This window comes from Amphimedon queenslandica, unplaced genomic scaffold, assembly GCF_000090795.2.
Source record: "Amphimedon queenslandica unplaced genomic scaffold, v1.1 AMPQUscaffold_13372, whole genome shotgun sequence".
Taxonomy (NCBI): Eukaryota; Metazoa; Porifera; class Demospongiae; order Haplosclerida; family Niphatidae; genus Amphimedon; species Amphimedon queenslandica.
Window position 1 is genome coordinate 186,604 of NW_003546392.1, and position 17,309 is coordinate 203,912.

At 37.1% G+C, this 17,309-nt stretch overlaps 5 protein-coding genes across 5 annotated transcripts; 3 read left to right on the forward strand and 2 right to left on the reverse strand.

The window, feature by feature from the left end:
• The first annotated feature begins 19 nt into the window (after positions 1–19).
• Positions 20–11,067, forward strand: LOC100640961 (unconventional myosin-XVIIIa). The gene is made up of 31 exons (XM_019997449.1): positions 20–1,165; positions 1,882–2,031; positions 2,081–2,323; positions 2,416–2,626; positions 2,697–2,839; positions 2,903–3,009; positions 3,055–3,124; positions 3,177–3,321; positions 3,694–4,012; positions 4,085–4,220; positions 4,399–4,542; positions 4,600–4,744; positions 4,803–5,131; positions 6,066–6,276; positions 6,325–6,488; positions 6,541–6,759; positions 6,847–6,900; positions 6,963–7,088; positions 7,183–7,266; positions 7,318–7,450; positions 7,521–7,642; positions 7,716–7,870; positions 7,929–8,052; positions 8,142–8,234; positions 8,297–8,398; positions 8,447–8,617; positions 8,704–9,006; positions 9,062–9,262; positions 9,330–9,464; positions 9,513–9,692; positions 10,016–11,067. Exons 1-31 carry the CDS (start codon positions 173–175, stop codon positions 10,952–10,954), a joined length of 6,651 nt encoding a protein of 2,216 aa, XP_019853008.1. The 5' UTR covers positions 20–172; the 3' UTR covers positions 10,955–11,067.
• Positions 11,068–11,443: 376 nt separating this feature from the next.
• On the forward strand, positions 11,444–12,783 carry LOC100641085 (mitochondrial ribosome-associated GTPase 1-like). Its single transcript, XM_003387097.2, has 2 exons — positions 11,444–12,234; positions 12,448–12,783. The coding sequence occupies exons 1-2, from the start codon at positions 11,631–11,633 to the stop codon at positions 12,726–12,728; spliced, it is 885 nt and encodes a 294-aa protein (XP_003387145.1). The 5' UTR covers positions 11,444–11,630; the 3' UTR covers positions 12,729–12,783.
• LOC100641212 (probable E3 ubiquitin-protein ligase DTX2) lies at positions 12,725–15,007 on the reverse strand. The gene is made up of 7 exons (XM_003387098.3): positions 14,666–15,007; positions 13,823–14,398; positions 13,690–13,769; positions 13,465–13,635; positions 13,258–13,419; positions 13,127–13,198; positions 12,725–13,044 (listed from the first exon to the last, which is right to left on the reverse strand). The coding sequence occupies exons 1-7, from the start codon at positions 14,883–14,885 to the stop codon at positions 12,784–12,786; spliced, it is 1,542 nt and encodes a 513-aa protein (XP_003387146.2). The 5' UTR covers positions 14,886–15,007; the 3' UTR covers positions 12,725–12,783.
• A 28-nt stretch (positions 15,008–15,035) lies between these two features.
• Positions 15,036–16,632, forward strand: LOC109582614 (uncharacterized). The gene is made up of 2 exons (XM_019997458.1): positions 15,036–15,375; positions 15,428–16,632. The coding sequence occupies exons 1-2, from the start codon at positions 15,350–15,352 to the stop codon at positions 16,344–16,346; spliced, it is 945 nt and encodes a 314-aa protein (XP_019853017.1). The 5' UTR covers positions 15,036–15,349; the 3' UTR covers positions 16,347–16,632.
• On the reverse strand, positions 16,519–17,303 carry LOC109582615 (probable RNA polymerase II nuclear localization protein SLC7A6OS). The gene is made up of 5 exons (XM_019997460.1): positions 17,234–17,303; positions 17,118–17,190; positions 16,962–17,062; positions 16,754–16,882; positions 16,519–16,699 (listed from the first exon to the last, which is right to left on the reverse strand). Exons 1-5 carry the CDS (start codon positions 17,241–17,243, stop codon positions 16,596–16,598), a joined length of 417 nt encoding a protein of 138 aa, XP_019853019.1. The 5' UTR covers positions 17,244–17,303; the 3' UTR covers positions 16,519–16,595.
• Positions 17,304–17,309: the final 6 nt, after the last annotated feature.

The window sequence follows — 17,309 nt, forward strand, 5'->3', positions numbered from 1 at the left end:
AGCATTTGATGGGCGTGGCTTTCTCCGCCCACACAGGAACTATGGCGGTACATTCTTTTTTCTTTTAGTAAAGACAATGAATATTGTTAATGTTCTCTCCTTCTTTTGAGGCATTGTAGTGAAAAGAACTGACTGATCTGCCGCATTTACCAGTGCCAAGTACTACTCCACAATGTCCGGCTGGTTTAGGAAGAAGAAAGAGAAAGACCGTAAACCAAAGCCCGGCTCTAGCAAAGGAGCTGACTATGACGTCCACCTCCTCTCACATCATCAGCGGGCACTCTCCTCCAGCTCTTTAGAAGGAGCGAGAGATGACATTATACCTTCCCCTTCATCCAGCGAGCAGCAGCTAACCATACAGCAGACTGCCCGGACGGGAAGTACCTCTCCTTCCTTTCCCTCTCAGACCTCAAGCAGCGTCAGTCTTCACACTAGAGACTCCTCCACTTCAGTCAAAGCTAAGAAAGAATTATACGAGAGCCTCTCGAAAGGTTCTACGCCAGAGAAGTCTCTCTCTCCAAGCCGTTCGTCTCTTTCTCGACCAATCAATAGGTCAGTGTCTTCGTCGTCGACTCCTCTTCATGAATCTTACAAGAGACATAGTTCCTCTTCTCAGGTCTCTCCCACAAAGTCGTACAGAGATAACAACTTATCGATGCTACTGGACATGTCTGACCTCTCTCTGTCACAGGCCAAGGAGTTTAAAGGGGTTGTCCTGGAGCTGCCGCCATTACGAACAAGCTCTGTTAAACAACGTGACGTTCTGGCCGTAAAGAACCCTGCACTTGGTGGGTTTGGGTTCAACCTTCGTAAATCCTTTCAGCCTGATCCAGATAATCCCGATAATACCATATTAGTGCATTTGGTGGAGCCACGCCCATCCTACATAGGTCCGCTGATGTCAGGTGACAGGATACTAGAGGTCAATGGGGAGGTGGTAGTTAATTCGCCACATGAGCGCGTGGTGGATCTCATAAAGCTGTCTGGGGATCAAGTTAATTTCAAAGTGGCATCAGTCCCGGAATTAATTGAGTTGAACGAGAGAGGCGTGTTTGATGATTCCCGTACGTATAATGCTGACTTGATGAAGAAGAGCATTAAACTAGGAGCGGGGACTTTGAGGAAGAAAGCAGCTCAAAGGAGGCAATCCATTAGTGTCTTTCAGGTAACTGTAATTATTAATAAATGGAGTGTAGCGTCTACAATAAGGACACCTTTAAAATGAGGACATTTTGTAATGTCCCAATTGGTACAAGCCTAGACAAAAGTACCTCTGAAATGAGGACACCTCTGTATTAAGGAGGGGTAGTGTGGGCTCCTCAATAAAGAGGCTACACTGTACATGTATTAAGGACAGGTAGTGTGGGCTCCTTAATAAAGAGGCTACACTGTACATGTATTAAGGACAGGTAGTGTGGGCCCAATGGTGTCCTTAATAAAGAGGCTACACTGTACATGTATTAAGGACAGGTAGTGTGGGCCCAATGGTGTCCTCAATAAAGAGGCTACACTGTACATGTATTAAGGAGGGGTAGTGTGGGCTCCTCAATGAAGAGGCTACACTGTACATGTATTAAGGAGGGGTAGTGTGGGCTCCTCAATGAAGAGGCTACACTGTACATGTATTAAGGAGGGGTAGTGTGGGCTCCTCAATAAAGAGGCTACACTGTACACATGTATCATTAAATCAGCACTATCTAATTTCAATGTATGTGTGGGTAGGTATACTGTAATTTAATATAGATACTTTTATTGTTATTATTGTTAATATTATTGTTATTATTATTATTATCATCGTTATTATCGTTTATTATTATTATTATTATTATCGTTTATTATTATTATTATTATTATTATTATTATTATTATTATTATTAATAGGCTAAAACTGAAGGTCAGTTACAGTCGGAGAGGAGTATGTTATCTCACAACAGTCACTGGCTTATACATAAAAATGGCTTCTCACTAGTGCAACTTTCTGATAGCAAAGAGAACAGCTTATCAGCTCATGTTAACTACGTCAGATCACAAGTAAACAACAACAACAACAACAACAACAAATGATGTTTACTTTTTTTAGGGTCTCCACGTTCGTGTGGTCAACACAGGTGAATATCTTCAAGTAGAAGAGACTGATATTGAGCGCGTTAATCCGCCTGATCTTGATCGTGTTGAAGATATCATTGATTTGGTTCATCTCAATGAATCAAGTGTTCTACACGTTTTAAGACAGAGATATGGTTCATCCCTGATACATACCTTCTCTGGACGCCATTTGATAATTATTAACCCTTTGAGACACCTCTCACTGTATAGCGATAGGGTGCGCCATTTTATTATTATTATTATCATCATCATTATTATTGTTATATTAGTTATTATTATTATTATTATTATTATTATTATTATTATTAGGTGATAGAAATGTTCAGAGGTTGTCGTAAGGAAGATATGCCTCCTCACGTCTTTGCTTCAGGACAGCAAGCGTATTACCACATGGTCCACAACCAACAGGATCAGTCCATTCTTTTGACTGGTGTCTCCGGCTCTGGGAAGACATTCAACGCCAGATATTTATTGAGATATTTAGCAACGGTTGGGTTCAATGATGGATCACACATTAGTAGTAAGAATAACAGCTACTGTTTGTTTAGGCAAGTGTGTGTGATCTTTCCCTCTCTCTCTCTCTCTTGCAGGTGCTAAATTAGATGCCGTCCAGCTGTTACTGCATGCCTTCACTAGTGCTAGTACTTATCTTAACCCTCAGGCAACTCGCTGCTCTGTCCTCTATTCACTCGAATTTGATTCCATTGGATCATTAACAGCTGCTTCCGCCAGGGTATGATTATTATCATTATTATTATTATTGTTATTATTATTATTGTTGTTGTTGTTTTTTTAGATTTTTCTGTTGGAGAAGAGCAGGGTATCCTTAAGACCAGATGGAGAATTAAATTTCAACATTTTCTATCAGCTTCTCGCTGGAATCACCAACGATGAAAATTTAAAGTAATTTATTACTATTAATAACTGCTAATAACTATTAATAACTAGACGGGAGCTCCTGCTTGATGCTGACCCAGGGACTGAGGAACCAAACCAGTACATTGAACCGTATTCAGATGTAAGGAAGACCAATTGCTGTACCTTTTAATCTCCCTTCCTCTTTCTCTTAGGCCCAACAGATTGAGAGTGCGGCCATTGTGTGGGACCTGATCTTGAACTGTTTGAATATTCTTGACATCAACGATGAAGAGGCTTATGGCCTCTGGTCAATACTGGCAGCCATTTACCACCTGGGGTATGCTGGAGTCAAACAAGGTACAGAATGAAGAGCATATGTACATGTATATCACTGCACATGTTCATGTGGTCCATTAATTTTATATTAAAGGCTTTGATTTGATTTTTAACTTGTGTGCAGCTGCATTAACTTTGTATATTGCAGGGGGATTTTGATCACTAACCACTAAATGAAAACTATAATAATACACACTAATACACATTAATACACACTGATACACATTAATACACACTGATACACATTAATACACACTGATACACATTAATACACACTAATACACATTAATACACACTGATACACATTAATACACACTAATACACATTAATACACACTGATACACATTAATACACACTAATACACACTAATATATGTATATGTCTTTTCTGAAGGTACTGGTAGAGCTACTGAGCGGTTCATTAATCCTGGAGCAGCTGCCAGAGCAGCTGTTCTGCTGGGTGTACCTCATGAAGAATTAGCTAAAGATATCTTCAACCCTCCAAGGGGAACAAGCTCTAGAATGTCTTCAGCATTGACATCATCACTCTCAACCTCTCCCAGCATATCTGAAACCAGTTCTATAAACCTGTCAATCGGGTCCTTCAATATATCCCCGGGGACTGCTAGAGCCAATCGCTCATACTCTCTTGATGCGTTTGTGATGGGACTCTATGACCAGGCAGTTAATTCACTATTGTATTTAATTAACAGGTGATTAATTAAGCATTATCAATTAACCATTATCAATTAACCATTATTAATTAACTATTATTATTATTATAGATCGTTGCAAGCGTCTAATAAATCCAAAGGAAAGAACCTCATACACATACTGGACACTCCTGGTTTTCAAAACAGAGAAACAGCTGGAGCCAGTGAAGGATCCTCCTTTGATGAACTCTGCATGAACTACACAAGGGTATGTTAACATTAGTATTATTATTATTATTATTATTTATTATTATTATCATTATTATTATTATTAATATTGTTTTCATTTTATTATTATTATTATTATTATTAATTGCTTTCATTATTATTATTATTATTATTATTATTATTATTATTATTATTATTATTATTATTATTATTATTAGGAGAGGCTACAGATGTTATTTCATGATTTTGTTTTTACTTCCGAACAAGAGCGCTACCTTCAAGAGGACATCGACTGGCTCTTTACAGAATTTGTCCTCTCCCCATTATCAGTAATAGACATCATCGATAAACACGTCCCTCAGGTATATTAATTAATTAATATATTATTATTTTATTTTATTTTATTTTATTTTATTTAGCGTCGTGGGGCATTTCAAGGTCTTGAGTTGAACGACAAGAAGGGGTTGCTATGGTTACTGGAGGAAGAGTCAATGTATCCTAGCTCCTCCGACCTGACGTTCCTCGAGAAAGTTAATACCATATATGGAGAAGAGGATGAATATGGTAATTAATTAATATTAATTGATATTATTATTATTATTATTATTATTATTATTTATAGGTGTTATACCAGTAAAAGTCAATCTTGACAAAGGTCAGTTCACTATAGTCCATTGCCAGAGGACGCAGCCGATCACGTATGACGTTAATGGGTGGAGACTAAAAGTTAGGGAACACCCCTCCACTCGTGTTGTTACGTCACTTTTGAGTGAGTCTAAGAACTCTGGAATAGCCTCATTATATCACGGGAGGGGTGTGGCTAGTACTGGCCATGCCTCCTCTTATAAGGATCCTCAGCAGTCGTCTCGTTTGTCAAGGCACCCCAGCTTTAGCAACCCAACAGCTGGTATTAAGAAGTCATCTCTTTGCTTGAAAACTAAATTTCAACTTGTGAGTTAAATATAATTATTATGTACTAATGGTCAAATACCCTGTACTGTAGTACAGGTTGTCCTTATGCTGTGTAGAAAGTTTGAGCTGATTCCGACTTCAATTTTTCAAGTTATAGCCATTTTAAGAAAACGGAAAAAATCTGAAAAATACCCAAGGCTATAGTCCATGGTTTTTTCCAAAAAATGGCTCCGAAATCACCCCAAATTTTTATTGCATTTTCTGATACATATTGATGTCCTTATGCTGTGTAGAAAGTTTGAGATGATTCCGACTTCAATTTTTCAAGTTACAGCCATTTTTTAAAAATGGCAAAAATTTGAAAAATACTCAAGACTATAGCCCATGGTTTTTTCCAAAAAATAGCTCTGAAATCACCCTAAATTTTTATTACATTTTTTGATACATATTGATGTCCTTATGCTGTGTAGAAAGTTTGAGGTGATTCCGACTTCAATTTTTCAAGTTACGGCCATTTTAAGAAAATGTCAAAAATCTGAAAAATACCCAAGACTATAGCCCATGGTTTTTTCCAAAAAATGGCTCCAAAATCACCCCAAATTTTTATTACATTTTTTGATACATATTGATGTCCTTATGCTGTGTAGAAAGTTTGAGGTGATTCCGACTTCAATTTTTCAAGTTATGGCCATTTTAAGAAAACGTCAAAAATCTGAAAAATACCCAAGACTATAGCCCATGGTTTTTTCCAAAAAATGGCTCCGAAATTACCCCAAATTTTTATTACATTTTTCAATACATATTGATGCCCTTATGCTGTGTAGAAAGTTTGAGGTGATTCCAACTTCAATTTTTCAAGTTACGGCCATTTTTAAAAAATGGCAAAAATCTGAAAAATGGCTCCGAAATCACCCCAAATTTTTATTAAACTTTCCGATTCATATTGATGTCCTTATTGTATTATTAATTTTAGGATTTTGTCATTGACACTTTAAGGAAGACCAACCAGTGGTACATTATCTGTATACTGTGTCAGCCATCTTACCACTTACCTGGTGCAATACTCCACCCATCAATCAATAACGAAGAGGCTCCACCCATCCAGGGACATATTGATGTACCTCTAGTTCGGACTCAATTAAGACAAGCTGATATAATTCCAGCTGCTAGGATGTACAAACAAGGTATGATTGTTGTTGTTTTTGTTTGTTTTTATATTATTAAATACACAGGTTTCCCTGAGCATCAGTTGTTCCCTTCTTTCTGCCGTAAGTTCTCTTCGCTCCTTAGTCCTGACGAGAAGTCGAATCTTCCATTAAACGATAAAGATGCAGTTGAATATATCCTGCTGGGTCTTGAACTGGATAAGAATAGTTATAAAATAGGTCTCAGCCAGGTTAGCAAATCATCGTCATCATCATCATTAATTATTATTTTTATTATTTTAGATATTCTTTAAAGCCGGGGTTTTAAGTTCTTTGGATAAACAGGTCGAAGAGAAGACTCATGATCTGATGGTTTTGTTCCAGTCTTACTGTCGCGGGTGGCTGGGGAGGAAGAGGAGGGAGAAGCTTGAACTACAACATGCAGCTGCTCACGTCATTCAAAGGAACATCATCCAACACGAGATCATAAACGAATGGTCCTGGTGGAAACTGCTGCAAAAAGTGAGCTCGTTTGTTTGTTTGTTTATTTGTTTATTTGTTTATTTATTTGTTTATTTATTTGTTTATTTGTTTGCATTTTGTTTGCAGGTAAAGCCATTACTTGCCGTTTGGAAAGCTGAAGAAGTTGTGAAAAAGAAAGAAGTAAAAATGATGATTATAATAATAATAATAAATATTATTATTATTGTTATTATTATGCATAGTCTGAAATTAAAACTCTTAAAGAGAAAATAGAAAAGATTGAGGAAGAGAGAAACGTCCTCAAAGACTCAGAAGGAAGACTAGCGGAAAAAGTGAACGTATTAACACAGCAGCTGCTTGAGGCACAGGTGAGAAAGGGGAGGGGCCAGAATAAAAGAGGGAGGGGCTAGAGGATTGAAGGCTGCATGGTGTCATTATGATGTGTATTTGTGTTTGTATTAGGAGACGGCTCAGCATGTGACTGAGTTATTGGAGCAGGAACAGATCGACAGACGAGCTTTACAGGAGCAAAATCAGGACGTCACAGTAATACTAATAATAATATTAATATTAATAACAATGATTATTATTAATTAGTCGACGGAGGACGAACTCATTAAAAGGAACGAGGAGCTTCAGTTACAAATTGCTGAGTTGACAATATTAGCAAGAATCAAACAGAGTGAAAATGGCGGAGGCGATGAAAACGAAACTGAAAATAACTCTGAAGGTATAGCATATCCCATCCTTTCAATATTTATTTATTTATTTATTTGTTTGTTTGTTTGTTTGTTTAAAAGCTGTTCTAGAGAAGTACTGGGAGACTAAGAGAGAACTTGAAACCCTCCGGCAGAGAATAAGTACAGAGTATGAAGACCAGGTGGAGCGACTGCAACACGCAAAGAAAGTACTTGAGAAAAAGGTGAGATTATTATTATTATTATTATTATTGTTGTTATTATTATTATTATTGTTATTATTATTATTAATTGTAGCTTGCTGATTCTGATGCTGAAGTTGAGGACCTGAGGCGGAACCTGTCCCAGGCTCGTAAGAAAGGATCCAAATTTAGTTCTGAACTGAACGACTTGAAACTGATGCTTGAGGCACAGCAGAACAGGAACGAAGAATTGGAAAAAAGACAGAGAAAGTAATTGACACAAACAAAAACAACAACAATGATAATAATGTTTGTTTGTTTGTTTTAGATTTGATTCTGATATTAATTCAGTAAGAGATGGAGCTAGCGATGAGAAACAAGCCAGGGAGAGATTGGAGAGAGAAAAGAATTTATTATCAGCCGATTTCACTTTATTAGAAGAAAAATACAAAGTAAAGTTATTGATTAATTAATCTTTATTATTATTATTATTATTATTATTATTATTATTATTATTATTATTATTATTATTATTTTATAGAAATTAAAAGAAGACCATCAGAAACTTGAAAGTGAAAAGACTGAAATAGAAACGGAGCTGTTGAAGAAAGGAAGCATTAGTACTGATAATGAGGTAATTAATATTCATTGGTGGGTGTGGTCAATTAATAACTGCCATTGCATGTTTCATTTTAGATTGTTTCCTTGAAAAAAATGAAAAGAGAATTGGAATCAAAAGTTGAAGAGTTGGAGGACGAAGTGGATGATTTGAATATAAAAGTTGATTCATTACAACAAGTAAATTAATATTTGTTGTGTCGTTATTGGTATTATCTTTGCTGTTAGGCTAAGTCTCGTTTGGAGCTGTCACAGAATTCCCTCAAAACTCAACATCAAAAGGAGATTGAGGGGAGGGAGGAAGATATGGAGCAGCTGAAGGCCACCATGAACAAGAAGATAAAGACAATAGAACAGCAGCTGGAGGAAGAACATGAGTCGAAGCAACAAGTACTCAAGGTAAGAATATGCAGCAATTCTACTTAATCTTGTTGATGCTTTTAAATAATGATGTATTGTTAATTATTATTAATTATCGTGAACAGGCTAAACGTGATCTTGAGCGACAGATTGGAGAGATGCAATCAAAGATGACCATTGATCCTGAAGTGGAGAAGAAGCTGAAGAAACAAGTTAAGAAACTAAAGGCTCTCCTACAGGACGCTCAGGAAGAACTGGAACACGAGAGAGAGACGAGAAATCATGCCGGAGCCATCAGAGGACTAAAAACACAAATAGAAGAAATGGAACTGAGAGAAAGCTCGGCTGCTAAAGCTCAGAAGAGACTCCAAGCGGAAATGGAGGAACTAACAGCTCAATATGATGAAGTGACTCGGTCTAAACTAGAGGTATCACACTGTTACTAAATATAGAACTAAGGGTCATTATTGTTACTATTTTTAGCTTGAGGGACATTTGAGTGAGTTGCAGAGGGAGAAGGATGACTTGGAGTCAAGGCTTGAAGAGGATGCCGAAGAAATGGAAGAACTGACGAAAAAACTTAGACAGAATATAACACAAAATGGCCACCTACAGCAGCAGATCACTGAACTCAAGTTTCAGATAGAAGACTATGAAACCAACAAGGGGATGATGGAAGCAAAAGTAATTGCTACATCTCTTTAAATAGATCTCTTATTCTTGTTGTTTGTTGTTGTTTGTTGTTGTTTAGGTAAACAAATTGCAGCAAAAAATAAATGAATTGGAATCTGATAGTAACAAGCAGGAGGTTGAAGCCTCTGAAGTGCGAGTGAGAGAACTGGAACAGAAACTGGAGCTTGAGAGATCAACAATGAAGAGACAAGAAGTACATGATAATAGACATTTTTATTGATTTTTTATTGTTTTATTTTAGACGACCATTTCTCGTTTGAGGGCACAGCTTGAGAGAGTTCATTCTGATAAAGCTGAAGACAGTTCTACTAAAAGTACTGATGCCATCAAGAGACTTCAGAAGCAGCTGAGGGAAGCCAGAGAAGAACAGCAAGAGAGTGAACGGAAGGAGCAAGAACAAAATAAAAAGAGAAGACTCATGGTAATGTACCTGTAATTGTATCAGAAAATAAAAATTTGGGATGATTTTGGAGCCATTTTTTTGAAAAAAATACCGTATAGCTGGAAATATTTGCAGGGAATTAAATTTTGCGAGTTTGCGATTTTATTTAAAGCGCAAAATTTAAATCCGCAAAATAATGAAATTCATGCATGACCACAGTAGATAATGCTACAATAACTGTCAAAACCGCAAATATTTAATCCGCAAACCAGGTTATTTTTAAGGATTCGCAAAATTTTTCTCCGCAAAATTAACCAGCTGTACGGTATGTTGAATTTTACCATAATCATCTCTATTAATAGGAAACTGAGATAAATGAATTGCAGTCGCAACTGGCTTCAAGTCAATCCGATCTGAAGTCGGCTCATAAAAGAATTGAAGTATTACAAGAAGCACTTGATGAACCAGGACAAGGAGAAGAATACAGCAGTGTGGATGAGCTGGAGTCCAGCTCACCAAAGAGAACAAGAAAGAAAAGAGCTGACAGTGGTGGAGACAGCTCAGTGTTGTCTGAAAGAGACATAGCTGTACATGTCTCTGATGAAAGCAGTGATGATGATGAATATATGAAACGTATTAATTCAAGAAAGAAACAAAGGGAGTTTACAAGTGTTGCAGCTGCTACTGCTGGTAAAGATGACGATGATGATGATGATGAAGATATAGATGAGTTTTTATCAAAATTAAAAAGCAAAAGAAAGGCAGCTGATGATTCTTACGACAAGGAAAGTGATGAGGAGTACTATAGTAAAAGGAAAGGGCTTGATTCTGATGAGCCTGTTAGAAAGAAAGTTGATTGGAGGGCAGCCTTGATTAGCAGCGATGAAGATGAAATCAAACCAATAAAATCATCATCAAGAGATCATTTAAAAATAAGCAGTGACTCTGATCTCAGTGATGATAATAATATCAGAAAGAAGAGGGATTGGGGCCTTAGCAGTGACGAAGATAAAGAAACTGACAAACTTGAAAAACCAAAACGAAAAACCTACCTAACAGAAAGTTCTGATGATGAGAAAACAACTCCAAAAACTAGAAACACTACAGTAGCATCTCCAAAGAGTTCTATTGAGGACTCACCGTCAAGAAAAGGTGTCAAGTGGGAGGAAGAGCAAACCTCTGGAAAGACTAATGACAAAAGTTTTCAATCTTCTCGGCAGCGAAGAGCTAGGAGACGCTCAAGGCTCAGTAATACAGGAACTAGTCCGGAAAATTCACCAAAGAAAAGTTCGGAGACTTGATAATTCAACAATTATTAGTTAATTTGGTTATTATTACTTTTTTGATCACTAAACTTTAATTTTATTACCTCTATTAATCTTTATGTGTGATTTCATTGCAATTAAAACAGTAACATGTGGTTGAAGTATACGGAAAAGTTTAATGTAAATAATAAAAACCTGTTTGCTCCCGCACTGTCCGCAAGGTAAATAACTAAGAGGTAAATAAACAATTATATTTACCTCCTATGATGCAATCTAATTGGTCAATTTCAAACCGTAGGCATGCTAGAATTTTAATAAGCTAGGTTTATGTAGGTGTGAAAAATAATTGACCTCCAATACTGCAATCTCATTGGTCAATGCAAGGTGACCACCTTGCAATTGACCAATAAGATTGCAGATTTGCAGTATATTGATCAATTATTTTTCATACTAACCTAAACCTAGCTCATTAAAAATTCTGCCATGTCTGTTTGAAATGGCGCATGCGCAGTACAAATACCCGCCTTACAATGGCGGATCTTAATGCTGTGACAAGGAGTTGAACCATCTCCTTAGGAAGTTTTTGGATAAGAGAAAGTCTAACAGGAGCAAGATAGAGACAGATAAAGGAGCAGTTGAATGAGAAGAACACAAGAGACTTTGCATAAAAGTCTTTATTTAAAGTCTCTAAACTCAGCCATTGTAATAGATCATGCCTGTCTTAGCAATGCTGTCTGGCTACAACTGGTTCCCTGGTCATATGGCGAGAGGAATGAAAGATGCTCTGAGGAAAGTACAAAAATGTCACCTCGTCATAGAAGTACACGATGCAAGGATCCCACTAACAGGTCGAAACGAAAAACTTAAATTTTCCAAGCACAAGAAAATACTAGTATTGAACAAGTATGATTTGACCGATCCAAAAGGTATGAAACTTTATAATGAAAATGACGATAGTGTTCCCGTGATCCTGACAAACTGCAGGGGACGGAACCAAATCTCTGGTAACATCACTGCTCTTCAAAAAGCCATTATAAAGCTAACTAAAGATGACGATATAAAGAATGGCGTTAAAGTAATGATTGTTGGTATGCCCAATGTTGGTAAGTCTTCATTGATAAACGCACTAAGGAGACTCTCCCCTGGTATTGGTAGCCCCAAAGCAGCTCCCATTAGTTCCAGGCCGGGATATACTAAGACTGTCAGTACTTTTATAAAGATCAGTACCGACCCACTCATAAAACTGTTGGATACTCCTGGTATAATGATACCGAATATTAAAGATGAGGAAATGGCTCTTAAACTAGCAGCTGTAGGTAGGCACCCCCACTAGCATTATTTGTTAATATTAAGTTGTGTAAAAATGGCAAATTCTCTCCTTTTCAATTTTGGCCCGAGACCATGTACTATATAGTACAGGGACCTTGGCCTGATTTGGAGCAACTTCAAAACTGATAAGAAGCTGGGAACTATGCCAAAATCCTGTGGGAAATCCTGGTCTAGTTTTATTTGTTATCTATTTTCCATAGGAACACTAGATCATCGATTTGTTGGTGAAGTTAATATAGCGGCATACATACTGAAGATGTTAAATGAACAAAAATTGTATCAATACGTCAAGAAATATAACCTTGAAGGACCTTGCCATGACACTGATGAACTGCTGCACAATGTTGGACAAAGAATAGGAGCTTTATTGAAAGGAGGTTTTGTTGATGAAGGAAGATCAGCAACTCACTTTATCAAGAACTTCAGAGAAGGACAGTTTGGACGAATAATGCTTGACAGAATCAGTGAGGTTGAGAATTAATGATTATTAATTATTATATAAAGTAAATTATTGACATAAAACAATAATGTGGTTACTAAAGGTCATCATCACTAGATTCACCATCACCACCTCCTCCACACTCCTCTCTCTCTGTCACTCCCTGAGCTGCTAATTCAGCGAGTACATTATCAAGATAGTTTTCATCTGGGTAGCCATGACCACTGTGGTTTGAAGTAGACTCGGTTTTATGATGTATTTCATTCCACACGATAGTGTTAGTAGCACCAGTTGTAACTGAAGTACCTATCGTGAATGTAAGACGTCTCTCCCATGCTACTCTTAATAGCTGTAAAACCTTTAAAAATAAATAAAATAATTTTAATAATAGAAATAATAAATAAATAATAATAGAAATACTAAATAAATAATTTGCATACTTTTTGTCCTTTGCTTGAATCAGGGAGATAACAAGTACGTGGAAAACCATTTGCTCTGTAGTTGACTCCATTCTATGAAAGACAGTAAGTACATGAAGCAATTGAGAAGTAGCCACTAGTTATAACTTTACTTGTACTCCTGGTTGAAAGCTGTAGACAATCTCAATGGTACCGCATCTTGGATGTCCAGGTAGAGAGTATCGCTTCTTTGATACTGTCATGGTCCCAGTGGAGGGCATGTCTCCTCTCTTGACACCATGAATGACCTTACATGTAGGACATCTTAAACAACCCTAACAGAAGTACATTAATAGATAAGGATAATCTCTCTCCATTACTTTAGCATCAGTTGAGTTCTTGGAGTAAGTGATCAGACACGATCTGTGCAGCATATGTCCACATTTCCTTAATTTACAAACATCACAAGATGACGTTGAGGAAGGGGAGGGTGTACTGTCATCATCAAATCCCGACTCTTCATTCAAATTATTCATACATATTGGGCAAGGCTAGAGAAAGAGAGAGAGAGTTACTAAAGTGTGTTATCATTAGAAGTGTCATACTCCATTTTCTCCAAAATTAAGAGAAGTTACTCTTTTAACAAATTCCTTTAACGGCCCCAGAGGAGTCAGCAAAGTGTCATCTAAATAATGCACTTATAATATTGACTACATTCTCACGCACACTCTCTGTTACCTAGTGCTTGGATTTTTCTTAATTTGCTTCTTGTTTCTACATGACAGCTGCTAACAGCTCCAGATTTATAAGCCGGAGTCTCTCTGTGTCCTAAAGGTTTTCCAATTGAAGAGGAGGGATGGACAGTTGGTGCACAGCTGCTGCTGCTGCTAGCAGTGATCATGGGACTACTGCTCTTCTTTTTTGATTTCATTGATGAAGAAGAACCTCTTGTTGAAGCTTTAGAACTTGCAATCATAGTAGCAGCTGGAGCTGCATAACCAACAGTCGGTAGTACGGAGTGTTTTGATTGGTCTATCAAGTAACTTTGAAGTGAATAAGGTAAATGTATTCTTTTTATTTTTCTCTCAGTACCATAACCATGACGACGCTGTACTTGTCTCTTTAAATCGATATAATATGGTATGTTAGAGGCACACTTTGCTAAATCAATTGATGGGAACCCTCTGGTATAAACTAGTTCAATATCCACACTAGCAGCAACAGCATATGATAAGAAGACGCCACGACCACTGTCCCATTCCCAGTAGCCATTGATATCAGGGGAAGGAGGGAGGTAGAGAAGCTCACGTCTTACTAATAAAATAAAATTAATAATAGTGTACATGTTGGCAGCCATTTTCTTTGGCAATTTCTCCAGAAAATGCAATTGGCGGTACTTAAAATGCAGGCAGGTGCATAAGAATGAAACAAAATGGTGAATTTTAGATTAGCATTTTACTGTATAACCCCACCCTTATATGGTAATACACCTTACACATTAACATACAATCATACATGTCTTAGTAACATGTATATATAATACTCGATATACATACACATTATATTATTCCTTTCTCTTACTGGCATATCTTCTTTTGGTATGTACATGTACATAAGTGGATTGTGTTAAGTCCACTATTTCTCCAGTTTTTGGTAGAGTGTAGGTTGGTTTCTTGAGCTGGTATTCTCTCTCTATGTTGTAAGAGATGTCTGGAGAGAAAGGTATAGAGATATTTTGACCATTAACCCAAATCCACACCACATAAGATGAACTGCTTGAGTGGTAGGTAGCAGCAGCCATTAGCCTTATCCAATAAGGATAAGATAAGCTTATCCTTTTCTTTATAAGATATAAAGAAAAGGAAAAGGATTTTTTAAATAAGATAGGCTTTATCCTTAGCTTATAGCTTAACCTTTAGTGTAGGGCGTGGTCTTCTATTCAAAATTGGCATGGACCACACCCACAGGGCGCAACAGCAACATCTTTTTAAGGATGGGCACAGCTTGAGCTTAGGCGGGATTGTTGAGGAAAAAGAAGTTGAAGAAAAGGAGACAGAGGAGCTGAAGAAGAGCCGCTGCCACGTGATCGAAGGACCAGGAGGAGCTCAAACGCATTCACTGTTTCATACCTCGAATGTGTAAATTGGCTCTTAAGAAGCTTTATGAGCTAAACCAGTCTCGTGCCTAGAGCTAAACCTACCTGTTGGAAGTTGTAGCTAAGTAGCTTCCATTCTTTTCTTTATTTCTCTTCTCTTTTTACCAATAATGGCGAACCAGATTAGCAAGAAATGGTATAGAACACATTAGATAAGAAATTGATTTTTTTAATTTATTTTTTAACAGGCCAAGCATAATGGAAAAGAGAAAGGACACCTCAAGCACAGGACCTATCACTTCTACAGCCTCTGAAGTATCGCTTAGATTTGACTACCAGTCAGAGCGTACTAGATCTAACAGCGATAGTACTGATAATGAAGAAATACCTGTAGTCGGCTACCCACCAGCAGACGATGTACATGTATCTGGTGACAAGGTTTCACTTGAAGAGGATGAGGGACGAAGGACAGAAGAGATGTCCGACAAGGAAGAGAGCACAGAGGAAAGAAGAAATGAAAAGAAGAGGCTTAATCGAAACGAAGAAGGTCTGCAGGAAGGAGAATTAGAAGAGAAGTTGTCTAAGAAGTTAAAAACGGAGGAAGTTCGAGAAAAAGAAAAGGCAGTCGAAGTTCAAAATGAAGCGAATCATTCTGATTCTGATGCCACTGATATTGCGTTAACGGTCATGGACTACACTGATGATTTTTATAAAGGTAGGCATAACACGTCCAATAAAGCCAACAGTATGTTGTGTAGTCCAGAGGTGGACTCTCCAGCTGCTAATGAGATAAGAGCGTCAGATAGTGAAGAGAATGAAAACGGCTCTTCTGATGCAATCGATGAAGAAATTAGCCAACCCATCACCAATAGTATAAACGACATTACAAGCTACGTCGCCGACACTGATCCTGAAAGACCTCAAGCTCCTTCAATAATGTTAAATATTGGTTTAGAGTATTATGTACATAACTGGGAGGCAGGTCCTGCTGATACCATGCGTATACATGTAGTTACTTTTGGTAACGGCACCTTATCCGGTAGTACTGATGTATCTAGTGAAGAGGGTGAAATAGGAGGATTTCCTCTACCAGGTCTAACGAATGCCATTGAATCACCTGTTTCTGTTGTAAGTACAGACCAGGGCAGGTCTGATTGCGTTCATTGAAGTTACAAATCAAAATTTCTAATTCCTCCTCATTCATTTCACCCAATCACATGTATTATTATACTAGAATATGATAAATTATATCCCTAAAAAGATTAATTTCTATTGTCTCATTCACATGTCTTTTAAAATTAACTGCAACCCTCCTTTCATACTACGTCTTATTATCATATAATATTTTGTATTATTTTCTTAATATTCAATTTAAGTGAATGATTGTTGTTCAAAATTATTAAAATTCTCTTGTTTTTAAACATATTCCTCGTCGTCAGTGTCATAATCATCAGCTCCGCCCCCTTCATAATTATCATTATCGTAATAACCAGATGAATCACCAAAGAACTCCAATTCATCTAAAGAATAACATTAACTAATGCCCTGATTAATGTTATGTAGCATTAATATACCGTAATAAGGTTCCCTGTGCCTGTACTGGGAATGATGAATGTTATCAGAATCAACTGAAGAATTAGAGGAGGCACTGCTGCTCTCACTATCTTCTTCATCAGGATAATCATTCCGCCAATTGGACTCGTCTAATCAACAGAAAGACACTAATCATTGTCTCCATTTAAATATTAAATATTGTTGTTTGTTTGTTTGCTTGTTGTTTACCGTTTGAGTCGTCTTCATCTTCAAACTTGTCATCATCAGATTCAAAGATGTCATGAATTAATATTGATGAATGAGAATATACTGACAGTGTTGACCAATCACTGAAGAGATAAGAGGACACAGATACACATACTCTTGTTATTAATATAACCTTACAATGAGCTCACTGCCTCCATATTGCAGTGACGTGACATATAAACATCATACACATAGTCCCCATCGTCATCATCTAATATATTAATAATAATAATGATAGGCCACACCCATTATACCGTCAGTCATTATTTTTTCTCTTGTCAATACAGTTGAGTTACAAGTAATGTCTCCAACACCTTCTACACTAGCAGC